We start from the raw sequence: 26,701 nt of genomic DNA, 5'->3' as shown, positions 1-26,701 counted from the left end.
CTTTTTTTTTTTTTTTTAAAGTATATTTATTTATTTTGAGAGAGAGGGGGAGAGAGGATCCCAAGCAGGCTCCGAGCCATCAGCACAGAGCCCAGTGCCCGGCTCGAACTCACAAACCGTGAGATGGTGACCTGAGCCGAAATCAGGAGTTGAATGCTCAACCAACTGAGCCACCCAGGCACCCCAATATTCTCAGCTTTTTTAAAAATGTTTTTTTATTTATTTTTGAGACAGAGAGAGAACACAGAATGCGAGTGGGGTGGGACAGAGAGTAGGGAGACCTAGAATCTGAAGCAGGCCCCAGGGGCTCGAACTCATGAACTGCAAGGTCATGACCTGAGCTCAAGTCGGTCACTTAACTGACTGAGCCACCTATACACCCCAATATTCTCGGCTTCTCAAGCGTTAGAGTTTTTCCTCTGAATTATGTCAGGGAATGCCAGATAGCTCAACTTCACACAGCATAGGTCACTGTCAATTCCAACTTTGAGTCAGTTAGCTGAGCACACATTTAAAACCCATCCCAGCTACTCGGGACAGTCTTGAATCCAGGATCTCTGTTAGTTGTAACCATGTTGATGAACTTAGAAGGATGTTAACTTGTTTCACTCTCGGTGATCAAGCGTCTCCAGGATCCGTTGCACACACACTCCCACGTTGTGTCGCTACAGATGTGGCAGATAGAATAATGATGTCCCAAGGATGTGGAAGGGAAATAAGAATTCCAAGTGCACTGAAATCTACAGCAGTTTGCTTAGAAAAACAAATACATTGACCACACGTTGTCATGACCACCCAGTTGGAAGCGAACAAGGCTGCCTTGCACTTGTGCTCATTGTTCCATGTGCCTGTCCACTGTGGCTCCCTAGAGGCGGCCTGTCAGGCCTGGCTGCCCCCACAGTGCTTCTAAGCTTCTTTCAGGGTCATCTCATCCCGCCATTTGTGGCATAGACAGGTGCCACACAGCAGTTTCAGTGCACTAGCTGTCTATCAAGTCATCGCCACTTTTTGAGAGCCACTATGCACCAGGAGTCCTCTTTTGAACCTGACCTGGCGAGAAGCTGCTTCAAGGTTCATCCTGACAATAGGAGCTCTGTCACCGCTCAGGCAAAACTCCTCCAGCCCTGTGCATCCAGAAAACCCTTGTGGCTGCCACTCCCCAGTATCCGCTTCTGCCTTCGATGAAAGTCACCTTTTGATGGAGACTAGGTCATGGTCACAGTTGTTGGTAGTGAGGGAGTCTGGGTAAATGTGGTTTCAAAATTTTTATCAGCCTCTAGTTTTCTATATGTTGTCTTGACAGAGGGGGTTGAATAGCAGTAAGTGGGCCAGTCTTTAAAACGTGCAGCCTGTGGTGTGACTGGTGGGCAATATTTGGGCAGGCACCTGAAGGAGGTGAAGGAGCAAAGTCACAAAGATGAGCTTAGGAGCATTCCCAGCAGAGGGAACGATTGCAAAAGAAGAAAAGGAACTTGCCGTTACTCAACTAGCCTTTCGTTTGGGGTAATTGACCAGGCCTCTCAACCTTGAATTTTCATGAAGGATTTCTTTTTCTCCCTCCCCGGAAAATAAGGGAACAATGTGTTTCTTCCTGTATTTCATTAAATCTGAAGTGCCATCCATTTTAAGACCTCATTATCTGTGGAACCCATAAGAAAGAAAATTTCTGGGGCGCCTGGGTGGCTCAGTCAGTTAAGCAGCTGATGTCAGCTCACCGTTCATGAGTTCAAGCCCCACAACAGGCTCTGTGCTGACAGCTCAGAGCCTGGAGCCTGCTTCGGATTCTGGGTCTCCCTCTCTCTCTGCCCCTCCCCCACTCGTGTTCTGTTTCTCTCTGTCTCAATAATAAATAAAACATTAAAAACTAAAAAAGAAAGAAAATTTCTGCCAGATCATGATAAGATACACTCTGAATTTAAAGACACTAAAACGAGGGGGGGAAATGTGCATCTGAAAGTCAATGACATGGTCAGAATGAACAGGTAAGATGGATGCGTGTGTCTTCTTGCATGTGACTGTTAGTCTTTGGTTTCAGAACTGTGGAAGATTTAAAAAATAATGAAAGCCAATGGAAAGACTCCCCGCTGGCAACTAGACACCGCGAAATGCTGAAACGCTGCAAAACTCAGCTTAAGGTTCGTAAAGTTAACTGGTTTAATTACAGATCAGCCTCATAACAGGAATTTTCCCACCCGCGAGTGGGCCTTGACTGAGCCAGTCAGTGTCCTTTTCCCCTTCATTATTCTGTTCCCCTGAAGAGGAGACACTACACTTTCAAGCCTGTTGATGCCTCACCTGTGTCTAATACAACATTTAAATCTCAGCACAGAATCTGCACATGCTTATGCCAGCGACACCTCGAATTCTTCCTGGTCTTACCGCCCTCAGGGCAACATCACCGGCCTCCCTCCCCCATCTGCAAGGTCCTCCCCTCTGCCGCCCCCCCAGCCCTGGGACCCAAAACACACAGGCACCAGGGTGTCCAGCCACGCACTTTCATGATGTTGCACCAAGTGGGTTTGTGGTGGTGGGAAGACTCCCTTCCTTTGTCCCTAAGTCTCCATTTGTCATTGAAGGTGATCCACTGCACAGACCCTCGCTGTAGACAGGGAGTCTTCTGTCGTTGGGTGCTGGGCAAAGGCTGTACGAGGAAGCGTAGACAGCAGACGTGTGCATTTTTCTTATGTTTTTGTTCAAACTATAAAATAGTATTAGCTGGTTCTGCCTACAGTTGATTAGTAGGAGGACAGGTGGACATTTTGACTTTGATTTCTGGTGCGAGTGAAGATAGGTTTGTTTTATTTACCACTAGACCTGCTCGAGATGCTGAGCAAACCAGGGGTCCTTACCTGGCTTCTCTAGGCCTCCATGCGCACACCACAGACATGTTATTAGGAGCCCGAAGCTGTGTACCCTGGTGTGCCGGTGCGTGTGCGTGCGTGCGTGCATTTCCTTCTCACAGCCATCCTCCCAGGCAGGTGTGGGACCCTCCGTGGACAAGCATTTTGCCCTGGGGCAGCTCGTAAGTGGTGACCTGGAATCCAGACGCAGATTTGACCAGCTTCTTTCCGCGAACCGTCTCTGACGCCAAAGCGCCTCCCCCATCAACCTTGTCCCCCAGTCGAGCTACTTAAACACGACAGTAATAACTACCTTTTTGAGCCCCAGCTGCGTGCTCCGTGGTTTGCATGGCGTACCTTTTGTTTCTCTCAGAACAAAGAAAGCTCTTGAGACATGACCAGCTTCCTGTAGCTAGTTAGAGATGGAGCTCCCGAAGCCCTAGAACTTCGACTTCCCGTCTCTTGGCCCGTTCCCTGGCCAGTCAGCGCCGCAGACACTTGCTCGCAACTAATGTGTGGGCTGGGGCGGGGCGTACCTCCTTCCACAGAAACTGGTACGGTGCAAGGCCTGTGCTGACGCTGGCTTACTTGACGAGAGCTTTCTGAGAAGATGTCTGAATTTTTACGGCCTTCTCATCCAGCTGCTGCTCCGCATCCTGGACCCCGCCTATCCCGAGTGAGTGCCCCCCTTCCCCGCCACCTCCCCTGTCCTCGTGCGGGCTTTGTTGCTTTCGTTGTTCTTCAGTTGATAGCTAAGACCCAAGCCCTTAGTCCATTCTTTAATTTCTAGATCGTACTTTATACAGACCACAAAACTGGTAATATTTTATGTTCCTCGTAATTATCATAAGAAGGGAATGTCCGCACCTATTACTTTCATTTTCAACTAGCACTTTTTACAAACTGGCTCTGGATTGACAGAAAAGGAAATCCCTAAGTTAGAAACTAAAAACTGGAGATAGCAGGCTATTAGGCCTGTTAAGCAGTGGGTCCAGGAAGATACCCAGCCAGTTACTATTATTTTATTGTTACTGCGAAGTCTCCGGGTCTCGGATGTGGGCAAGGTTGACCCAAGGCCCTCTGTAGGCGTGGAAACTATTATTTAAAGTATACATGTAGCTCTTTTGTCTCAAAACAGCTTGAGTTGCGTAAAATGACCAAATATGACCCTTTTATTTCTTTCATATTTTATTGCATTAACCTTAACAGAAAATCAATGAAAATTTCTCGTGTGTGCCCTAGCATATCCGCTGTCTTCATTCCTCCCGGCTCATTTCTGGTTCTGGTCTCTTGCCTTGTATCCTTTTCCTGTAGCTATATTATATAGGAGGCCCTCCCCCCACCCCCCATATACTTACCCATATAATTTCTGGTGCCATGTTTTTGTTTCATAACTTGTGCTTTTTGTTCTCTTTGACAGCATAACACTGCCTTTAAATTCAGATGTCCCCAAGGTTTTTGCAGCATTGCCTGAGTTTTATGTAGAAGATGTTGCTGAATTTTTATTTTTTATTGTACAGTAAGTGCCTTTGACATACTCCATGACTCTGATATGTTTTCATACATAATGTGTACATTGTATTATGAACTGCATTGCCAACCTCCATTTTATGCCTGAAATTCTGTGTGATGGCTGTAACTGAATGCTGCCTGGAGACTGGAAAAATAAATCCAACCATGGCACCCAGCCAGTGCCAGTAATATCTTCAAGACAGAAGCAGGATGAACAGTGCTGCTAAGAATGTACTCTGTGAAGACTGAGTTGAATTTCTAATAATTGAGTATGTGTTTCTGAGAAACAGAAGGAGCAAACAGTTTATTAATATCTAAGTGAACATTCAAAAGCCAGAAATGCCAATATCTGTATTTTTAAAATGTTTCTCAATTATGAAACTGAAGAAAGCTTACAAAGAAATGGTTTGAGTTTATAATTGACTTTTTTTTTTTTTTAATTAAAACAACTATCAAAAAAATCTGTAGGGGCACTTGGCTGGCTCAGTCGATGGATCATGCCGCTCTTGACCTTAGGGTCGTGAGTTTGAGTCCTTCACTGGGTGTAGAGATTACTTACAAATACAATCTTTCAAAGAATTTTTTTGAGTCTTTTTAGTTGCAAAGATCTTTTGAAAAATTCACCCTGTTAATTTAATCATGGCTTTAGGGCTTATTTCCTAGAACGTAATAAATGAATATAACATGCTTTGACCAATAAACACAATAGATTTTAAATCTGTCTAGTTATAAAGCCAGCAGTCACTTTAAACTCCGCAAGTTCAAGGTAATTCAGTATCTTGGCCCCTTGGCCTCTTGGCCCCTTCCCTCCTTAATGATCCTGGCATCCAGACGGGTAGAGTTTCTCAGAGCTTTATTTCTTGCTCTTGTTGCCTCTCTTCAGATACTCTCCTCAGGTGCTTTATGAGCCCTGTACTCAGGACATTGTGATGTTCCTCGTTGTGATGTTGTGTAACCAGAACTACATCCGAAATCCTTATCTGGTGGCCAAACTAGTGGAAGTCATGTTTATGACCAACCCTGCTGTTCAGCCACGAACCCAGAAGTTTTTTGAAATGATTGAGAACCATCCTCTCTCCACCAAATTGCTGGTCCCTTCACTGATGAAGTTTTATACAGGTAAGTCCCACATATTCAGATAGGCAAGGTCGTCTAAAGCTAGTGGACGGAGTTACTCTGAATCTGGTAGCTGATATCCTGATGGCCAGTCAACAGGTATGACCTATGAGCCGACCGCTGACAGAGCATGTGCTGTTGCTTATTTTTCCCCGAAGAGTGGAAATATCACATTGACCAATCTATGTACTCGTCCCCGATGCTGCAGCAGCAGGAGCCAGTGGGTAACACTGCGAAGTCACATGGGTAACACTGGGATCTGATTGGTATCAATCGCACGGATTAGTTGTTTTGTCTGAAATCCTCTGGCTCATTTTAGCTTCAAACTTTCAGAGTGTGGGTCAAACAGGGAGCTTATTACAAATGTTTATTCTTGAACCCCACTCAAATCAGTGGAATCAGGATACTGGGGAGTCTTCTCTCATTCACTCAATCTACACATATTTGCTGAGTGTCTGGTAATAGCCAGGCGCTGTCCTAGGTGCTGGCTTACGCTGGTGAACAAGACCCAAAGCCACATGGCACACCCTGTGAAGTGGTCCTCCACTTCTGCATTAGTTGGATTCTGAATTTTTATGTTTCCTTTGGCTTTTGAGCTGCAGGTGTGTTTGTATAAAGCTGATTACCTTGGGACCAATTCACCTGTCTGCCAGCAAAGGCCTAAGATTGTACTAAAGGCACACTGTCCTTCCAGTTTGCACATTTTGCAGGAAAGGAAGTGTGTTCTGTCTGTCTCATCTTTTGTGGAAGCTAGCCCATTCTGGGCACTCAGGACATGTCCTGAGCATTTAGTAGAATGCACTTGCCATGCTCTTGAAGAAACTCTGGACGTTCCAGAGTACAGCTTCCTGCCGTTCGCTGCATTGACCAGTTTGAGGATTCAGTCCTCTGTGTTCAGTGACAGCCGTCCCCTCCCTGACAACCAAGACCTTCTGCTGCTTGTTTGGGGCTGGTGGTGTCACCTCTCCCTTCACTTCTGAGGGTTCCAACGGTCTGCCTGCCTTCTCTATCCTTTGTCACTATTGCTTTGTAACATCTAATAAGAGCCTCTCCAGGGCGCCTGGCTGGCTCGGTCGGTAGAGCATGACCTATGATATAAGAATCGGTAGACTCTTGATCTATAGGTCAAGTTCAAGCCCCACTTTGGGTAAAGAGATTACTTTAAAAAAAAAAAAAAAGTTTCTTTCCTTCCCAGCTTACCTATATCGTCTTAAACCTAAAGTAAGTCAGTGAGCATCTTGAAGTTTTGTTAACATCTTCACTTTTACAACAGCACAGAACCCTCCTGGGTCAAAAGCCTTTTCCTAGCTCCTGAGTCCTCCTCTTTCATTCCTTAGCCCTGGAAATGCCATTCGGGTGCAAATGAGGAGTTACACGTGTACAGGACAGGACTTTATTCGGTGCCTTGTGCATATGAAGATAATTCTGCATTTCTTTCTTTCTTTTTTTTTTTTTTTAAGTTTATTTATTTTGAGAGAGAGCTCAAGTGTGAGTTGGGGAGGAGCAGAGAGAGAGAATTCCAAGAATTCCAAGAATGCTCCATGCAGTCAGTATAGAACCCAGCACAGGGTTTGATTCCATGAACTGTGAGATCATGACCTGAGCCAAAGTCAGGACTCAGATGTTTAACCAACTGAGCCACACAGGCACCCTGAAGTTAATTCTGTATTTCTTAAAATGACATAAGGTACTTCTTTTCACCTATTTGTTTTCTAAGTTTTTTTTTTTTTTAAGGAAGAGAATACCTAGTAGTAGCTAATAACATAGTTGTAGAGAAGTATATTAACCTGCACATACTTATTTCATCTCCCCTATAGCTAGTGTGCAGAAGCAGTGCTGTGAAACTCTATGAGAATGTAAATTGGTAAAACCTTTATGGAAGGCATTTTGGCAGTCCCCACCAGAAGCCCTAAAGATCTATACATCCTCTCTGTTAGTCAGGGTCCAGTAAGGAAGACAGAAATGTACCAGTTATTTTAACAACTGAGTACAGTTGACCCTGGAACAGTGTGGGCGTTGGGGCACCCCCCACACAGTCAAAAATCTATAGTTAATGCCCCCAACCCTTCATTATTAAAGCCTGCTGTTGACCAGGAGTCTTATCAGCAACAGTCTATTAACACATCTTCTGTATATGTATTATATGTTATGTTCTTATCCTAAAGTAAGCTGGGTAAAAAGTTAAAGAAAAATTATAGGGAAGAGAAAATACACTTACAGTCCTGTATGTATTTTTATTGGAAAAAACAAACAAACATGTAAATGGACCCATGTAGTCAAATCCATGTTGATCAAGGGACAGCAGTATAAGGAACTGTTGGTCACATAGGTATTACAAGACAGCAAGGTGAATAAGGAACTTTGGGATTAGACAGAGTGGAAGTGCAGGGAGCAGCAGAGCTGGGGACACCGAGGGAAGAAGCAGGAGGTAGTAAAATCTAGCGGTGCGGATGAGGGCTCAGCCAGGCCTCTTAGCAGTGACACCAGCCATCTGGCCTCTCTGAGGGTGTGCGGGCTGGCTGGTTCTGTGAGTACTGAACGGAGCTGGAAACCAGAAGTAGCTGCTGCTGCTGGGAAGGAGAACTATTGCCAGCCAGCTTACCCCCAGGACAGAGCCCCTTCTCTCTCCTTCAGGTTTCCGGTTCTCCTGCAGTGCCCCCTGTTGGTGAACCCAACAGAGGGCCAGCTGACCGGGGACCTGCAGAGTCCCAGCCCTCGCATTGCAAAGCCCTGAAGGGTGAACTGGGGGCTGAGAGACAGCAGCTACATCAACAGCTCACCCTTTTGATTGTAAACTTAATTTCTGTTCTATGGGGATGATTATAAATGTACGTACATGTTTACAGTGATCATCACTGCAGCAGTGTTTACAGTGTGGTGTAGTGGAAATTCGTAGAACTGTCTGAATGTCTTCCAGCTGTGGATGAAGTAATTTATCCAATAGCAGGTCTCTCTGAGCTATGAAAACTGATGTGTTATTTACAATAAATGGTGAAGTAATAAAAAGTAAAGAAGATGTCAAGTAACGAAACAATATGTACACTGGTGACCACGTGTTGGTACCCATATATATGATGGAAAACTGTGCGGAAGAACAGATACCAAAATATTAACAGTGAGTTGGTTACTTTTGAATGAGAGACTTGTGAATGGTTTTATTTCTCTTTTAAAAATTATCTGCACTTGGGGCATCTGGGTGGCTCAGTCAGTTGAGCATCTGACTTTGGCTCAGATCATGATCTCATGGTTCATGGGTTCAAGCCCCACATCAGACTCCACGCTGGCAGTATGGAACCTCTTTGGGATATTCTCATTCTCTCTCTCTCTCTCTCTCTCTCTCTTTTTCCCTCTCCCTCTCCCTCTCCCTCTCTCCTCCTCTCTCTGTCCCTTTCCTGCTCACTTTCTCTCAAAATAAATAAATAAACTTAAAAAATCTGAACTCAATTATTCTGCAGTAATTGTTGCATTGTTAGTGTATTGTATTGTTAAAACATGTGTTGTTAGTGTTAAAAACAAAAATTGTTCAGTTAAATGTATTTTCTTAGTTTTTTTTTAATGTTTATTCTTGAGAGAGAGCACAAGCAGGGGAGGAGCATAGACAGAGAGGGAGACACAGAATCCGAAGCAGGCACCAGACTCCGAGCCGTCAGCACAGAGCCTGACATGGGGCTCGAACTCACAAACTGCAAGATTATGAGCTGAGCCGAAGTTGGATGCTTAACCGACTGAGCCACCCAGGCGCCCCTAGTTAAATGTATTTTATACTCGTGCCCTGAGCCTGTCACTGTGGCTTAGGAATAAAACATGGGCATTGAGTAGAAGCATGTGCAAAGGCCTGGGCCTCTTCCTGGGAGACCCATGCTGGGCGTGGTGAGCCCCACCCGTAAGGTCACAGGGACAGCCTGTGTTCTCCCGTTCCCCCTGGCCACCAAGCAGTGTACCGTCTGGCCCTGGAGCACACCTGCAGTCCTAGATCGACGATACCCGTACTAATAATAGCCACTGCTTATTGAATACTTTCTAATCCTTTCACTTAATCGGCATGGCCGTCCTCAAGATGGGTCCTATAAATATCTCCGTGTACGAATGAGGAACCTGAAGCTTGGAAAGGTCAAGTAGCTTGCTGAAGGTCAGCCGCTAGTGAGTGGCAGCAACCTCAGCAGTCGGGACCTTAGTACAGATGCTCCTGACTGCTGCGCTGTTACTCTGTGGTCATGAGGGTCTGGCGCCAAGAGAGCCCTGCCGTGGGGCATCCAAGCCGGCCCCCCACTCATGCCTGAAGCCCATATTAAGACCTGCTGGCCTGGGTCCCGACTCTTAGACATGAATTAGAGATCGCTATATGGAACAAGCTCCTCTTTTGTGCCCCAAGAGAATATCCTGGCCTAGGAAATGCTGAAGGTCAAGTTTTTATTTCAAAACTTCTGTTAAGCTTCAAAATCAGAGTATTTTATTTGTATCAGCAGTCAGTTCCTGAAGGACCAGTGTTCTCCACCTGCCGCTTGGAACCTGGAAGAGCACTGATAACTACGACGTATTTCAAGACTGTCCTCTTCCCCAAGGGGGTGTGCAGCCACAAGGCCAGCGTTAGCCTGGGGAGATTCTCTCACAAATTCTGCAGATATTTATGAAACTCCTGCGGTGTGGCAGCCCTGGCTTTGATGCTAAGGCCTGGTGGCGAAGATGTCACACTCGCTGCTTTTGTGAGTCAGTCGTTCTGGTTGGGAGACAGACACGGAGCCAATAAATAAGATCCTTTCAGACAGTGGGTGTGGGAGGAGGGCATGATGCTACTTTAAGAAGCGTGGTCAGCGAAGGTCTAATGAGACAAAAGAGTGAATCACACGAAGGTCTCGCCCACGGTGTGGCAGGCAACCCGGACAGCAAGTGGAAAGGCCCTGAGGCCTGGGCAGCTTAATGAATCAAACAAGGAGACCTGCAGGGGGGGAGCACGGTGAGCAGTGGGGGGGCCAGCCAGGGTCTGGTTCATTACAGGCCTCTTAGAACTTGGACTTGCGAAATAGAACTTGGGCTGCTGCAGTTTTGAGGGAGCATTAGGAGTGAAATTTATAAAATGTTGGGAGAGGTGAATATTGATCATAAGTTAACAGTCATTGCTTGGCTTCCGCTCTGCTCAGGATGTGGTGCGGGTGTGATGGGCGATTTCGAGGATGCGAGACGTTGTGTCAGCCCCCAGCGTCTTTCCCAAGTAGACTCTGTTTGAACCAGCTCTTCACACTTTATCTCACACTTCTTTTACAGTGAATAAAATGATAACTTAGTTCACCGTAAAGAAAGTTTGACCTAATGAAGATGCATTAAGTGCCTCAGGTCTTTGTATGATAGGTGTTACCGTATTCCTTTCATTTTTAAATTTCTTTTCTTGTCACAAAATATGTTCTTTGCAAAATACAGAAAATGTCAAGAAGAAAGTAAAAGTTATTGATAATCTCTGCATTCAGAATCTCTGTTAACATTTTGCTCTGTATTTTTCCAGCCAGTTTATACATAGGAACTCTGTGTGTGTGTGTGCGCGCACGTGTGCGTTGTGCGCCCGCGCGACACGTGCAAATATGATTGGCCCCATTTGCTTGCCTGTGGTTTTCACTTACCATATCACAAATACTTTTTCATTTTCTCTCTTGGGCATTTGCATTTATATCTTTTCCATAAGTACTATAGTACTTAGTACTAAGTACTTTGCTTAGTACTTTAAAGTACTTTAAAGAATGTCCTGGGAGATCTTTGAACACGCCAGTGTATGTTCTCTGGAATAGAGTTGGTGGGTCAGAGAGATGGACTTGTTGATAGCTTGTGATACAAGTCACGTTGCCTTCAAGGGATTGTATCACTGTTTATTCTCACCAGCAGTCAGACAGTAACTTTTCCCCACATTCTCACATTGTCTTTTTTTTTTTAATGTTTTTTTATTTATTTTTGAGAGAGAGAAAGACAGAGTGCGAGTGGGGAAGGGGCAGAGAGAGAGGGAGACACAGAATCTGAAGCAGCTCTAGGCTCTGAGCCGTCAGCACAGAGCCCGACATAGGGCTTGAACTCACAAGCCACCCAGGTGCCCCTCACATTGTCTTTTTTGTAATATCTGCCAAGTTGATAGATTTTTAAAAAATGGCATCTTATTTTAATTTACACTTTTATCTTGACCCTTATTGTCTTTACCTGACAGCTTTCCCTCTTTTTAAAACTTGTCATAAATTCAAGAGCTTCTCGTGCATAAGCTATTTGTCTTTGGATAACTATGTTTGATCTTTGTGCCATTTTAATAATATATGGATGTTGGTAAATGAGTAATGAATACATAGGGTTTACTCTACTTTTCTCTACTTTGGTACGTGTTTGAAAATGTTAATTATCAAAAATATTTAAAATAATACAGACATATTTGAGAGGTATTGCAGGTTTGGGTCCAGGTCATTGCAATAAAGCAAATTTCAGAATAAAGAGAGGCAGATTAATTTTTTGGTTTCCCAGTGCATATGAAAGTTATGTTTACACAATACTGTAGTCTGTTAAGTGTACATTTTCATTATGTCTAAAAAACACCAATGTATATACCTTAATTTAAAAATATTTTATTGGGGTGCCTGGGTGGCCCAGTCGGTTAAGCGTCCGACTTCAGCTCAGGTCATGATCTCACAGTTCGTGGGTTCAAGCCCCGCGTCAGGCTCTGTGCTGACGGCTAGCTCAGAGCCTGGAGCCTGTTTCGGATTCTGTGTCTCCCTCTCTCTCTGACCCTCTCCTGTTCACACTGTCTCTCTGTCTCTCAGAAATAAATAAAACATTAAAAAAAAATTTTATTGATGGGGCACCTGGGTGGTTCAGTCAGCTAAGCGTCTGGACTTCAATTCAAGTCGTGCTCTCGAGGTCTATGGATTCGAGCCCTGCATCAGGCTCTGTGCTGACAGCTCGGAGCCTGGAGCCTGCTTCCGATTCTGTGTTTCCCTCTCTCTCCACCCCTCCCCCACTCACCCTCTGTCTCTCAAAAATAATTTAAAAAAATAAATGTTTAAAAAATAAAAATCTTATTAAAAAATAGAAATATTTTATTGCTAAAAATACTATCGTCTGAGCTTTCAGTGAGTCATAATCACCCATCACAGGTCACCAAAACAAATTTAATGATAATGCAGAAGTTTAAAATATTGTGGGAATGACCAAAACGTGACAGAGTCACGAAGTGACCACATGCTGTTGGCAAAATGGTGCTGGTAGACTTCTCATGATGCAGGGTTGCCACAAACCTTCAATTTTTAAAACATGATAAAATGAGATAGGCCTGTAGTCAGATTTAATAGGTCATGTGGCCCTTAAGAAAATTTAACCCATTTCTTTTCTGGTCATTGGCGAGCTGATGTCATGCTGGTGGTGCGAGGCAGCTTTCCGAGCCTAATTGATTTTGGTATCGTGTCATTGCCTGCCCTTCACTGCGAAGCCTGTGTCTTCGGTACCACCTCATACAATCTCTCTCCTGCCTTACGTGCGAGATACAGGTTATGTATTCACATCGTGACCGCAGTAACTGCTTAAAAGGGTAAGACCGTATCCATCCTTCAGTCCCTCTGTCTCTCTCCTTCAGATGTGGAGCATACCGGAGCCACCAGTGAGTTCTACGACAAGTTCACCATTCGCTATCACATTAGCACCATTTTCAAAAGCCTTTGGCAAAACATAGCTCACCATGGCACCTTCATGGAGGAATTCAAGTGAGTATAGGGCCCCTCATGTCACAGCTTGCTCTCTTGCAAACCACAGGTAGGGTGGCTGCTCAACAGCTTTCCTAGTTGGCTCTTATTGACTGTTTGCTTGGTCTCAGCCTCCTTTAAGTTTTCTAGATGGTTCTGCTACATGCAAGCAGGGTTATCGAAATGTCTGTGCTGGCAAGACATTGCTGAACTTTAGACTTGTTGAGATACTTTGGGGATGGTATGTACACATTAAAGAAAGAATCTATAAATATTCAGAGATGATGTGTTAAGTGTCTTTCACTGTTTCTGTGATTACAGTGTGAAGCAAAGTTGTCAGAATGACTGGAACCAGATCTTAGAATGTTCTGGAATATGATGTCAAGCTTTAGATGAGAAATGTTAGGAAGGCTTTAGATTTGGAAGCGATCAGGTTGGGGTTGTCATTTCAAATGTCGTTCTTTTCAACAAGGCCCTAAACCTGGATTAAGGACTTTTCGTTACCTATATGGAATTTTAGTGACTACTTAAACCCGGACACTAGTAATTTCATCTAAATTACTTCAAAAAAATATTTTTTTTAAGTTTGTTTATTTTTTAGAGAGTAGCCAGAGTGTGAGCGGGGGAGGGACAGAGAGAGGGAAGCACGGAATCTGAAGCAGACTCCAGGCTCTGAACTGTGATGTAAGCACAGAACCTGATGCGGGGCTCAAACTCACAAACTGTGAGGTCAAGGCCTTAGCCAGAGTCGGATGCTCAACCGACTGAGCCACCCAGGTGCCCCTCGTCTAAATTACTTTACAAGGGAAGGTGCTTGAGAAATTAAATAGATGAAAATGTTGAACTTTCGAGTTATTCTTAAGACATTTTATTCCATCTACTTGGATCTTTTGCAAACCACGTTAGAGCTTTGATTAAATCCAGCTGTCACTTGTTAATGAAGTCACTAGTCGATATTATTTCTTAACCATTTTGCTAGATGGCTTTCTGCAAAGTGAACTCTTTAAGTTAATTCCCCCTGTGAGCTGCCCTTATGGTCAGAATTATGTTCCAGCAAACGCTGGCACCAGTTTAGACCATACAGGCCTACAGCTTCATCTGCGTGGTGCTGAGTGGGAGTGTCCTTCCTGAACTTTCCTTGCTCCTGAAATCCAGGCTTCCCGCCCTTGTCCACTGGAACTTACCTTTCCCCAGCCTGGGCTTGCCGCCCCCCAGTTACACAGTGGTAGATCCAGAAGTGTGTATCTCCTCTTTTTCTCTACTAATCTTGCAGTTACAAAGCCTCATACTAGCATCTCCTCTCAGTGCACGAGCGAGCCCTTTGTTATAACAGGATATGCAGGGCAGTTTTACAGATTGGAAGCTTCAAGTTCTAGAAAGTGAATTAATAGCCTCCTTGATCAATATTACAGCTGCCAACTTTCGTTCAACGTGCTTTTCTTTCTAATAAGAAATAAGTGTATCAGTAATTCTCTTGTCCCTTATACGTGGGTAATTATTTGTGCTTTCTTTGTGCCTTGGTGAGTTTAAGCATATTTTCTAGTCTGGAAGAGTGTCTTCTCTACATCATTGAGAGAGCGAGCCAGGGACGTGTTAGTAAATTGGCTGTCCGAAGAGGTGGAGAAAATTCCGCATTTGCTGGTTTTCCAGGGTATAAATACTTCCAGTGTTGCTAAATTTAAGCCGCCAAAGGAATCTGCTTACAAAATTCCGAAATATTAGCAACTGGCTCTCATAAACCATGCAAGGGGCCTCCAGCGCACCACTGAAAGGAGCTTGTCACAGTTAATGAAAAGGAGTAGCCAGATCCAGGGAGAGACTCCGTGGTCCTTGACCTCCACGGTACTTGAGTGGTGCCCCGGTAGGTAGGCTTCAGGGGGAGCTGGTTGGCGTTTTGGGCGGAGGCCCGCTTTCTTTGCGAGCTGCTGCGGCGTTTTGCTTCGGCAAGAGCTAATGACCGTGTGCAATGTGATTCCCTTTTCAGTTCGGGGAAGCAGTTTGTGCGTTATATAAACATGCTGATAAATGACACAACGTTCTTGCTCGATGAAAGTCTGGAATCTCTGAAGCGGATCCACGAAGTGCAAGAAGAGATGAAGAACAAAGAGCAGTGGGAGCAGCTGCCCCGGGTGAGCACACGGCGCAGGTGCCCGGCCGGCCGGGCGGGAAACTGCTCTGCAGGGTGGGGCTCGTCCTGGGTCTGCGTCCCTGGGCCCTGCTGACTTAGATGTGACTCACTTGTCACTGCTCGCTTGCCACCTTCCACCTGCGGGCTCCCGTGAAGTTAATCTGGGTTCGGGGGAGGAGTGAGCTTAAACGCTTGATCTAAAGCTAGGAAATGAGTCGCAAAGTCTTTCAAAATGCGTTCTAAAAACTTTCTTGCCTTTTTAGTTTTAAAGGGCTATTTTGGAGAAGAGCTTTTATGGTCTGAATATGTTGATGTCAGTTTATGAACGTAGGAAAGAAATCTCCAGAATTCTGTGCCAGACAAGCATTTGATTTGCTCACATAATCTCCTTTAGACAACGGTGTGAATCACGCAGGATTCTGGTGGGGGTTTTCCTTCCAGTTGAACTTGGTTTTTATATCCGGTTATTAGTGGAAGAGAGTGGTGGTGTGCCAGGTTCCGTGCTGTGGTGGCCGTGACAGCACACTGACCCCCTTTTCTGACATTTATTGCAACCGTTTCGATGGTGCACTGGTCAGTTACTTAGCCCTTGACAGCTACCGGTGACTTCGTATCCAGGTTTGTTCTGTTTGTGGCTCTGGATCAGAACTGCTTCCCTGAAGGGGGTCTCATGGGAAAGGAGGGAGGGCTGGGTTTCCTTTACGTGCAGTAGCATCCTCAGCGCGAAAACACCATCGAGCTTAGTGCCCCACAGTCAGAAAGTATCCTAAGATCCATAAGCACATATAAAAGCACATTTAGGAAATGTTTTGATTCCAAGTATTCCTGCAGCTGTGGTGAGGCTTTTACGTCCTGCTGTAGCCAGTGTGCTTACACTACAGACTGGAACCNAGGATTCTGGTGGGGGTTTTCCTTCCAGTTGAACTTGGTTTTTATATCCGGTTATTAGTGGAAGAGAGTGGTGTTGTGCCAGGTTCCGGGGCTTTGCAGGGCCCGTGAACACTGGATCCCCAAGTCCAGGCCGCCACACGGTTTGACCCCCTCCCTTTCTATTCTTGAGATAACGCGGTGGTTGTCTTCTTTTCCCTCGGCACTGCCCTGGCACCCGCTGGATTCTGACCTGCCGCCTACCCTCATATTCACTCCTGAACAAGCTCTGAACTCTTTCCTGCGATGCCTCCAAAGCTTCCCTCCCGCACCTCCCCACCTCCCCCACGCCTGCCGCTCCGCGCCTCCCCAGGGGGAGGTCCTTCCAAGCTTCTCTCCATTCCAGTCTGTTGGCCCCAATCTAGACCCGGCCCCGGGCCCTCGCAGAACGTGCCGGCGAAACCGATGAGGCCCGGCCAGAAGAGCTCCAGCTTTGGGGCCGTGCACCTAGGTTTGAGGACTGACACCGCCACGCATGGAAAGTCCCTGAATCGGGTTCCTTGTCCGTGAAGCAGAGCTGATTCCTGTGCATCTGTGTGCATGTTTGTGTACTGCCCCCCTCCCCCACCTAAGCACTGTGGGGCTTGCGGGCTTGGGCCTCTTGGTCATGTTCTGTACTCTTATCACCAGAGCCGGAAGGTGGGCCCGGCCTGGAGGAGGGCCCGGGCACCAGGTCTGCATGACTACACGTGACACGCAGACACGCATTGCACTCATTCTCACCTCGTTGTTCTTGTGTCTTCCTGCTCCAGCGTGAGCACAGGCACAGTCTTGACCGAGGGGCAGTGGGCAGGCCACCCAGCATCATTGCAGAACCTCCCCCAGCCACCCACTCAGTGGACACTTACCCAACAGGCACTTGTTTGGCGACGTCAGCCGCCCTGGCTCTTCCCCCCCCGCAACGTAAAGTAAACCGGCTTCTGAGCCAAGATGTAAGGATTTCAGTCTTTTCCTGATTTTTTCTGTGGCTCTTCTCCATCCCAGAGCCTTTAGTGCCCACCTACCTTTCCCCATGACCCAGAGCCCTTCTCCTCTTGTTTCCCAGCCCATGGCAGAGGTGAAGGACAAGGACGGTGCCAGAGGCAAGCATGCTGACACTTGTCGGTGGCGACAGCCTGACGAAACTCAGACCCTTAGCGATGTGTAGGCGCTCCGTGTAGGGGCGAGAGCTTCGGCCCTGGTGTCGGAGCAGAACACGTCACATGTTTTCACAGTAAGGATGACTGCCAGTGGGGATTCAGGGAAACCAGCTCTCCTTTATTAGCAGCCATGTGTATCGGATATGATGGAAGAATCACTTATTTCTTTTTTTTTTTATGTTTTTTTATTTATTTCTGAGAGAGAGAGAGAGAGAGACAGTGTGAGCAGGGGAGGGTCAGAGAGAGAGGGAGACACAGAATCCGAAACAGGCTCCGGGCTCAGAGCTGGCTGTCAGCACAGAGCCCGACGTGGGGTTCGAACCCATGAACCATGAGATCATAACCTGAGCCGAAGTTGGACACTCAATCAACCGACTGAGCCACCCAGGCGCCCTAAGAATCACTTATTTCATCCTGCACAGAATGTGAACGTGACTTCTTTTATCATTGAGGAGACCAAGTTGCACAGATGTGAAACACTGGGCCACGGTCACCTCACCCAGAGGCCTAGAGAGTTCTGATGCTGAAAGGAATGAATATTACGCTATCTGGAAAATTCTCCGCTTTGGGTTGTTCCCGCTCCCTCGGCGTGTCGGCTTCGCTGCACACGCGTTCTGTTAGGAGCAGACTGTACTTTCCCTCACCCCCCGTGTGCCCGTGAGCTCACGGCCACCACTCACCTTGGCTTGGCGTCTGCTCTGTGTTTCCTAGGATCAGCAGCAAGCCCGTCAGTCCCAGCTTGCTCAGGACGAACGTGTGTCACGCTCCTATCTCGCCCTGGCAACAGAAACCGTGGACATGTTCCATATCCTCACCAAGCAGGTCCAGAAGCCGTTCCTCAGACCGGTGAGTCGGCACTTTGGGGCGTTTGTTTGGTGTGTCGGATGCCACACTCAGGCTCTGGCGCCCGTAACGGAAGGTAGTTATTGAGATGCTGGACCTTTCAGCTCACAGTCACCAAGTGAAATTTTGACACTGGTCTTGTTCCCAGTTATGTTAAGGGAGATAGCTCTCTGGATAGACGGCAGTCTGCAAACAGCCTTTTCCAAGATAACTTAATTCGCTTTCTGCTTACAGAGCACACGGGATCCCTGATGTTGAAGCTGCGACATATTTTTATCATTATTGATTCCTGTATTTCATTCATAGGAAAAGTAGAAAGTAACGGCGGTTGGAAATTAGAGTCTGTCAGATAGAAATCACTGATAGCGGGTGAGAGCTTCAGTTCTCCTGTCTGTGACTTTGCTGCACCCAAGAAGCCAAAGGGTAATGAGAGCCATTATTAGGGTTTACGACAGATCAAAGGTAGTCCAAATATTTGGCCTTGATATTATTAATAAGATCTGGGTCGTGTTTCTGAAATGGAAACTGAGCAACGTGACTGAAGATGGCTGCTTTGTGATGAGCCCCTGCCCTGCCGCTGCCGCACAGCACAGAAGCCGTTATGGGGTGGCCAGGACAAGGGTCGTGAGGAAGGAGGAAGGGAGTAAGTCAAACCAACTTGTTTGACTTACGTTATGATGATGAAATTCTGAGTGATTTTCCCTCTTACCTGCTTCTCTGAATTTGGAGTAATCCTTGTTTTTGTAACTGAAAGCATGAATTCAAAGAAAAGGTCGCCTTCTGTTGATATTCATAAGTAGTCCATCAACCTGCAGCATTATTAAGTGTTGGAATTATCAGGTTGGAGATGGAGAGTAAAGAAAATTTAAATAGAATGCCCTTCTTCAGCTTATGGTCTCCAGCGCATATAACGGGTTCTTTGCAGATTAATCCAGCCAGTTCGTGTTCCTCCCCTGAGATGGGAGCTTTGGTCCACCTCGCTTGTCTCAACAGCATGAACTGCCCTGTTACCCTGTGATTTCCTAGGAGCTTGGACCCCGATTGGCTGCAATGCTCAACTTTAATCTTCAGCAGCTCTGTGGCCCCAAGTGCCGTGACCTGAAAGTAGAGAATCCTGAGAAATACGGCTTTGAACCAAAGAAGCTGTTGGACCAATTGACCGATATTTACCTGCAGCTGGACTGTGCCCGGTTTGCCAAAGCCATTGCTGACGACCAGGTCAGTACCCGGGGCGGGAGTGGGGGCGCGGGGGCAGGCCGTTTCCTGAGGGGGAGGCTGGGGTTCAGGCCGCTGAGCTGGGCAGCCAGAGGTGGCGTCTCTGTGGACTTCCGGGCGGACCCTGTGCAGTGACGTGCCACCTGCCCCTGGATTTTCCCCACTTGAAATCAGGGAAGGTGATACTTTTTAAACTGTGGTTTGGGAAGTTTTTACTAATTGGAAATAATCACCACAGTGGCCAGGGGAGCTCGTCTGATGTAAACGAAAACGAACCAGCTCTTTTCCTTTGGGTGTAAAAGCGCCAACTGGCCCCCCGGCGTGCCTCCAGCGGGGTTCTTAGCCGCCCCGCTGGGGTCCGTACGCGCGGCAGGTGCGCTGCCCTCCCGCAGAGGCCCCGCTTCCCAGCGCGCCGCGCCCGCTTCCCAGGCCCTCGCTTCAGTGCCGCCCGCTTGTGATCCCGGGTCCCAGGCCTCAGTCTTCTCCCTCCTTTGTTCCTCGTGCCCCCTGTGGTGACGCCACGTTGCACCTGTCACTTCCACAGCTGCCAGTGGAGTGCAGCCCCACCCCCTTCTCGCTTCCCGGCCGTCTCCTGAAGGGCTTCCCTCCCTCCATGCTCTTCCGGCCTGCGTCATAGCAGCGTCGTAAGAGCTGATGCTTATCAACCAAATACCAAGTTTTAACCACTTGGCATTTTTTCACTGACGTAATCCTCACAAGATCCTGTGCTATCGGTTCTATCAGATTCTTCATTTTCACATGAGGAAACTGAGGCACAGAGAGTGGAAGTAGCTTGCTCCGGGGGGCGCAGGTACTGAGGGATAGAGGCAGGTTCATACCCAGGCAGTCTGGCCTTGAGCCCCTCTGCTTTCTACTTAAAATGCCCCCAAATTCCATGCTCACCTGTTTCTCCATCTTCGTTCACACTCTCTCTCCAAATATGACTCACATTTCAGGTTAACCAGCAAAGGAATTCTAGAGGGTTCTTTACCCATATCTCATCCAAAGGAATCATAGAAAAATAGGGAATAGTGGGTATTATTTTTTTTAATGTATATTTTGAGAGAGAGTGAGCATGTGCACGTATGTGCAGGGGAGGGGGNCGATGCGGGGCTCAAACCCACGAACCGTGAGATCATGACCTGAGCTGAAGTCGGACACTTAACCAACTGAGCCACCCAGGTGCCCCAAAAACAGCTCTATGGAGATATAATTCATATATGTGGGTACTTTTAGATGTAAGCAAGAGAGTTGGTCTTGACAAAGTGCCCGCAAGGGAAAAAAACCACACGTCTAAAGCAGTGTTTCCATAAAAAGTAGTGTCTCAGAGGCGGTTAGGAGTTTGCCGTTAATGGGGCGCCTGGGGGGCTCAGTCGGTTAAGCGTCCAACTTCGGCTCAGGTCATGATCTCGTGGTTCGTGACTTCAGGCCTCACATCGGGCTCTGTGCTAACTGCTCAGAGCTTGGAGCTGCTTCAGATTATGTGTGTGTGTGTCTCTCTCTCTGCTTCTTCCCCCCTCATACTCTGTCTCTCTCTCTCTCAAAAATGAATTAAAAATTAAAAAAAAAGAGTTTGCCATTTTTATGGGGAGAGGCTAAGATGTGTTTCTAGCCTACAGCCTGTGATACTGTGCGTATTAAGAACTATGGAACGTAAGTGAGGGTCTGCAGGGAGAGAAAGGAAATGGGGCTGGACCCCATCCAGATAGGGGTGTCTGCAGCCCAGCTTCTCCAGCCTGGCCAGAGGTCAGGGTGCGAAAAGTCCCCACACACTCTTCTGCTTTTACGGTAAGCAACTTGGAAGAGCCGTTAAGTGTGGTCTCGCTGTGGCTGCCACGTCACAGGTGGTTAACATAACCAGCTTTGCAGGGTGAATAAACACGGCGAGACCGTGAAAACCACAGGGGGACAATACCTGGTAAGGCCCGTGGACTGTCATGGCGGCCTGTGGTGGCATCCGCCTTGAGTCATAGATAGTGGTTCCTGCCCAGGGGCACATGGGTTGTCCTGAATGTCTAAATAGCCCTGGTCTCCCCAACTCAGGAAGCAAACGCACGTGAGTGCGAGGGTCACGATGGAGAGAACAGTATGTTAAGTGGATTTTTTTTGCTTCCTTTTACAGTGTGGTATTTGTTCTGATTGCTGGGTATTTTCCACTTGTATTGGCTGGAAGCTGATTCAAGTCCTGATGATCTTTTCGGAAGAGGGTGTGAGGACTCGGAGGGAAGGGTGGAAGTCTGAAACGCTTTAGGGGAGCAGTAGTGCAGTTTTCTCCTTTGGGAGCTGGGGCCTTGCTTTGGTCTGTGTGTGCGGGAAGAGCAAGGAAGAAGAAATGGCAGCCCTGCAAGCAGAGAAGAGCTTCTCTCCCCATCAGCCAAGAGCGGGCTGAGCACACGCGTCCGGGGCACCTGGGGGGCTCAGTTGGTTAAGCGTCCGACTCTTGATTTCAGCTCAGGGTTTGCGAGATTGGTCCCTATCAGCGTGCTTGGGATTCTCTCTCTCCTGCTCTCTCTGCCTCTCCCCCACTTCGTCTCTTTCTCTCTCAAAATAAATAACCATTAAAAAAAATAATAAAGAATAAACAGCCCATCTGAAGTCACACTTCTCCCATCCGGTCTTTCCTTTTTTTTTAAATTGAGGTGAAATTCACATAACATAAGAATAACCATTTTATTTTTTTAATGTTTATTTACTTGTTTTGAGAGAGAGAGTGAGAGCCAGGGAGGGGCAAAGAGAGGAGAGAGAGAATCCCAGGAAGGCTCTGCACTATCAGCACAGCACCCACTGTGCAGCTTGCTCTCTGAACCATGAGATCATGACCCGAGCCGAAATCGAGAGTCAGACCCTCAACCCGCGGAGCCACCCTGTGCCCCAAGATTAACCATTTTCAGGTGTGCAATTCAGTGGCGTTTAGTACCTTCACAGTGTTGTGAAGCCATCACCTCTTTCTACATCCAACAGTTTATCCGAACAACACCCTCAGAAGGAAATGCCATCTTCATTACGCAGTCACTGTCCATCCCCCCTCGGCCCCGGCCCTCGGCAGCCATTAATCTGCTTTCTGTCTTCATTTTACATAATTTTGGATTTACCTGTTTGCCCAGTTCTGGGTATGTCATGTAAATGGAATAATATAATACACTACCTTTTGTGTCTGGCCTCTTTCATTTAGCATAATGTTTTTAAGGTTCATTCGTGTACATGGAGTATCACTAGCTCATTTCTTTTTATGGTTCAGTAAGATCTCATTATGTGAACATTGCATGATTGGTTTATCCATTCATCCATTGGTGGACATTTGAGTTGTTTCCAACTTTTGGCTATTATAAATGGTGCTGCTCTGAACATTCCTGATGAAATATTTGAATACCTGTCTTTAATTCTTTTGGGTATGTACTTAGGAGTAGAATTGCTGAATCATATGGTAATACCATGTTTAACTTTTTGAGGCAATGTCACACTGTGTTCCATGGTGTACGAGTGTTCTCATCTCAAGTTCTTCACATTCTCACCAACACTTGCTACTTTTCCATGTGTTGTTTTTTTTTTTTTTTAATAGTTACTCTAGTGGGCGTAAAGTGGTACTTTGCTGTGGTTCTGGTTTACATTTTCTTAACGTCAAATAGTGCTGAACATCTTTCCGTGTGCTTCTTGGCCATTTGTGTATCTTCTTCGGAGAAGTGTCTATTCAAGTCCTTCACCACTTTTTAAAAAATGGATTGTGTTTCTGTTGAAATGGAAGTTTTTTTATATATTATAGATACAAGGCCTTTACCAGATACACGATTTGTAGATGTTTTCACATCTAATTTTAGAATGATTCTGGAAGATCCTTGAGGTCAAGAACAGCATCTTTACTGCATCTCTCCCACATCAGACTTGAAGCGACAGCTTAGTAATGCGCATCTGCTCCGTGCATTGATGCCGTCGCTCCTTGAGGCTGAAGGCCGTGTCCCCTTAGTGCGGGTCCCTTCGGATTTCTGATATGCTCACCACGTTGCTCTGAGAAGTTGACTTATAAGTAAGCACACGTTGGTTAAAAACTCATCATCTTTGGAGAAACAGAGTGGGTGATGTTTCACGAGTATCACCAAGTGGCTCCTTGTTTCAAAGAGAAGTTCAAGGTGAAATCATCTCCGACGTGGCAGTGCCCAGCCAGCAGTAAGTCCCTGTGCAAAACATTCTAGTTTCATCCTTCCAGCTTCTTACTATAACCTTTTGGCCACTTATCCCCGGCGCCCCTTCCCAGAGAGACGAAGACTGGCTTCCTGATTCAAAAGTAGACGTCACACAAGGTATTTGCGGGACCAGCATAGTAATTTAGTTTCAGAGCTAAATACTGGAGGCTTTCTGAACTTTTCAGGATTGTGCAAGCTGGCTTTCAGGAGCTCTGCTAGGACCAAGGCCAGCGCTTGCCTTTCCCTCTCTCTCGCCCTCGGTTGCATGAAACAGGGGGCATGGGTGCCTGTGAAGACAAGATGTGAGCGTGTGCACTTACCTGGAGACCAGAGTTTAAAAAGGAAAGAAGAAAGATTGAGGAATTTCAGCTCAACGCTCCGAGAATACAGACCCTGCGATGGATTCATCCTGCAGACGTTCGTCTGAGTCCTTGGATGGGAAGGGCCGCACACGGGTGACAATGCCGTCCTTGGCGTCTTGATCGGTCTCCACCTCTGTTTGCGTCACCGTCACTGAATTGACAAGTGGCCAGTATTTTTGCCAGAAATGAAAATTAGGACATACTGTGATGTTTTGAAATGACAATGATTTATGTGAATTAGGTACCTGTGGGGGGTGTCACCACCCCCATTTTACACCCAAGGAAACTGGGGCTCAGAGGGGTGTGCCTAAGACCAGCCAGCCCTCGAGGAGATGGGGGAGCCACTATTTGAGCCCAGCTTCATCTGGGTCTGTGGTAGGCACTTGTCCTCTGGACCACTCCCCGTGCTCCTGTGAGCAGAGCACTTGACACTTCAGTGTTGAGCGGAGAGCTCTGGAAGGAAGAGGGACCGCCAGCAGGAGAAAGCTCCTTGACTGGACCAGGCCAGGCTGCTCTCACCACGTCTCCCTTTAGCAGAAAGAGCTGACGTTTGCTGCCAGGGCCCAGTGCTGTGCGAGGCCTCAGAGAGACTTGATTTTCATTCGCTTTTTAATACTTACATTTTAAAAGGAATGAATGTTTACTGTAAAAATCCACTGTTTAAAAATTCCCCTCATTGGCCTCACTCCCAGTCCTCCTCAGAGGTAATGACCTTGTGCAGTTTGGTATGTGTGTTTATGTGTTCATAGCCATGTGAAGGTATTTACTATGTGTTGTCGTTTCAGGGCTTTGTCATTTTTCTTTTTTAATGTTTATTTTTGAGAGGCAGGGAGGGGCAGGCGGGGGTGGGACAGAGGATCTGAAGCAGGCTCTGCGTCGACAGCCCAGAGCCCAACACGGGGCTCGAACCCATGAACCGCGAGATCATGGCCTGAGCTGAAGTTGGACGCTTAACCGACTGAGCCCCCACCGGGCGCCCCTACATGGGTCATACTTGCAGCATTTTCTGCAGCTTGCGTTTTTCCACTCAGAATATATTTATGCCTCCCGTTGTCTCTCCCCACCTGCAGAGATCCTACAGCAAGGAGCTGTTTGAGGAAGTGATCTCGAAGATGCGGAAGGCAGGGATCAAATCCACAATAGCCATCGAGAAGTTTAAACTCCTCGCCGAGAAGGTGGAGGAGATAGTGGCCAAGAACGCACGCGCAGAAATCGACTACAGCGACGCCCCGGACGAGTTCAGAGGCAAGCGGACCGCTCTTTTCGTGCCGAATTCTTTGATTTGAGTTCCTTTGAAACACATAGCCCAAAAAGACGGCATTTCATTTTTTTATGGTGCTCTAGAGTTGCCCCTTGAGACACGCTGTCTGAAATTACATTTGCCTCCTTTTAGTTCCTGTTATAAATTAAAAGGGAAAAGAAAGTCCTTGGCTCGATTTCAAACAGCCAGGAAGCTTCCAGGATCTTCTTGCCTTGGCAGGAGGGGATTTCCTGGAAGTCCTCAAAGGCGGGAGCGTCCTGCACGGCCCTGCTCCTTCTCCCACGCCCCCCACCGCCATAGCTGGCGACAGTGCTCTCCCCTCCACCAAGGGCGCCGGGTGCGCCTCTGTCCATGCTGACTTCCAGCTAAACTTGGGGGCCGAGCGGGACCGCGGGAAACAGGAGGGGCTTTGTTGCGCTTTCATTTTCAGGGTTGGGCTCTGTGAGTAGAGCTCGCTCCTGGTTTTGTCTCCGCAGACCCTCTGATGGACACCCTGATGACTGACCCGGTGCGGCTGCCCTCGGGCACCGTCATGGACCGCTCCGTCATCCTGCGTCACCTGCTCAACTCCCCCACGGACCCCTTCAACCGACAGATGCTGACCGAGAGCATGCTGGAGCCAGGTGGGGGCGGGCGCGGCGACAGTCACAGGGCCCTGCGCCGGGCCCAGCTGTGGCGCCCGAGTCATGTGTCCAAGATTAATCAGAGGGAGGAGAGATCAGTCCCATCCAGAAGCCACACAGTGTAGGACGCTCGATGGAAAAGACACAAAACAGCCTTTGCTCTTTCCTTCGCTCCGGGAGCCCGGTCCTTCCCCAGGCTTCCTGTCAGCGAGGGAGGGAAGGGCCCCGTCTTCCCGCGTTTGCACAACCCAGAAGACGCCCGCTGGGGCTCTAATCCTCTCCTCTTCTTTCCCCAGTGCCCGAACTGAAAGAACAGATTCACGCCTGGATGAGAGAGAAACAAAACAGCGATCACTAACTGTCCCCCGTGCGCACCCTCCGCTTGAGGCCGAGGCCAGCCAGGCAGGCAGGAGCGGCGGCGGAAATGCTGTTCAGATGTTGGAGGCCCAGCGCGGCGGGAGACGCCGAGAGCCCCCCCAGAGCGACCAGACGGCGGAGATCTGCAAGGTCACGGATGAGGAGAGGAGCCCGATTCCTGTACATATATTTAAGTGACGCACATGGTCAAAAGCTCGAGGGACACACTTTACGATTGCTTGTGTAATAAAACTCGTCCTTCTTACGTCACCATTTGGGGCTTTTGCGACGGAAGTCTCTGAGTGATTGATGACAGATGGGTCTGGACAGTATCCCCTTCATCGTTATTTCCCCCCGAACCCGATACCCATTGATTTGATTGTGATTAGAGAACCTTGGACATTTTGCTGCTAAAAACTCCTTTCCCCACCCCCCTCCTGACCCCACTTGCACTGCTGTGGATTTTTTTAAGAGAAGCAAAAACAAAAATAAACTCCTTC

General features: G+C 47.3%; 1 protein-coding gene across 3 annotated transcripts in view; it reads left to right on the top strand.

Moving 5' to 3' along the window:
• Positions 1 to 26,695, top strand: part of UBE4B (ubiquitination factor E4B) — a 115,292-nt gene extending 88,597 nt beyond the window's left edge. For all 3 annotated transcript variants that reach the window (XM_077763833.1, XM_077763835.1, XM_077763834.1), the window contains 11 exons: positions 2,036 to 2,135; positions 3,389 to 3,516; positions 4,261 to 4,359; positions 5,236 to 5,471; positions 13,063 to 13,189; positions 15,153 to 15,297; positions 18,074 to 18,208; positions 19,232 to 19,423; positions 25,031 to 25,205; positions 25,698 to 25,844; positions 26,141 to 26,695. In XM_077763833.1, the coding sequence (XP_077619959.1) occupies positions 2,036 to 2,135; positions 3,389 to 3,516; positions 4,261 to 4,359; positions 5,236 to 5,471; positions 13,063 to 13,189; positions 15,153 to 15,297; positions 18,074 to 18,208; positions 19,232 to 19,423; positions 25,031 to 25,205; positions 25,698 to 25,844; positions 26,141 to 26,202 (1,546 nt within the window). In that variant the 3' untranslated portion in view covers positions 26,203 to 26,695. The remainder of the gene's footprint in view (positions 1 to 2,035; positions 2,136 to 3,388; positions 3,517 to 4,260; positions 4,360 to 5,235; positions 5,472 to 13,062; positions 13,190 to 15,152; positions 15,298 to 18,073; positions 18,209 to 19,231; positions 19,424 to 25,030; positions 25,206 to 25,697; positions 25,845 to 26,140) is intronic.
• Positions 26,696 to 26,701: the final 6 nt, after the last annotated feature.

The sequence above is a fragment of the Crocuta crocuta genome, unplaced genomic scaffold (genome assembly GCF_008692635.1).
Source record: "Crocuta crocuta isolate KB4526 unplaced genomic scaffold, BGI_CrCroc_1.0 scaffold13, whole genome shotgun sequence".
NCBI lineage: Eukaryota > Metazoa > Chordata > Mammalia > Carnivora > Hyaenidae > Crocuta > Crocuta crocuta.
This window is presented reverse-complemented; position numbering and strand designations above follow the sequence as displayed.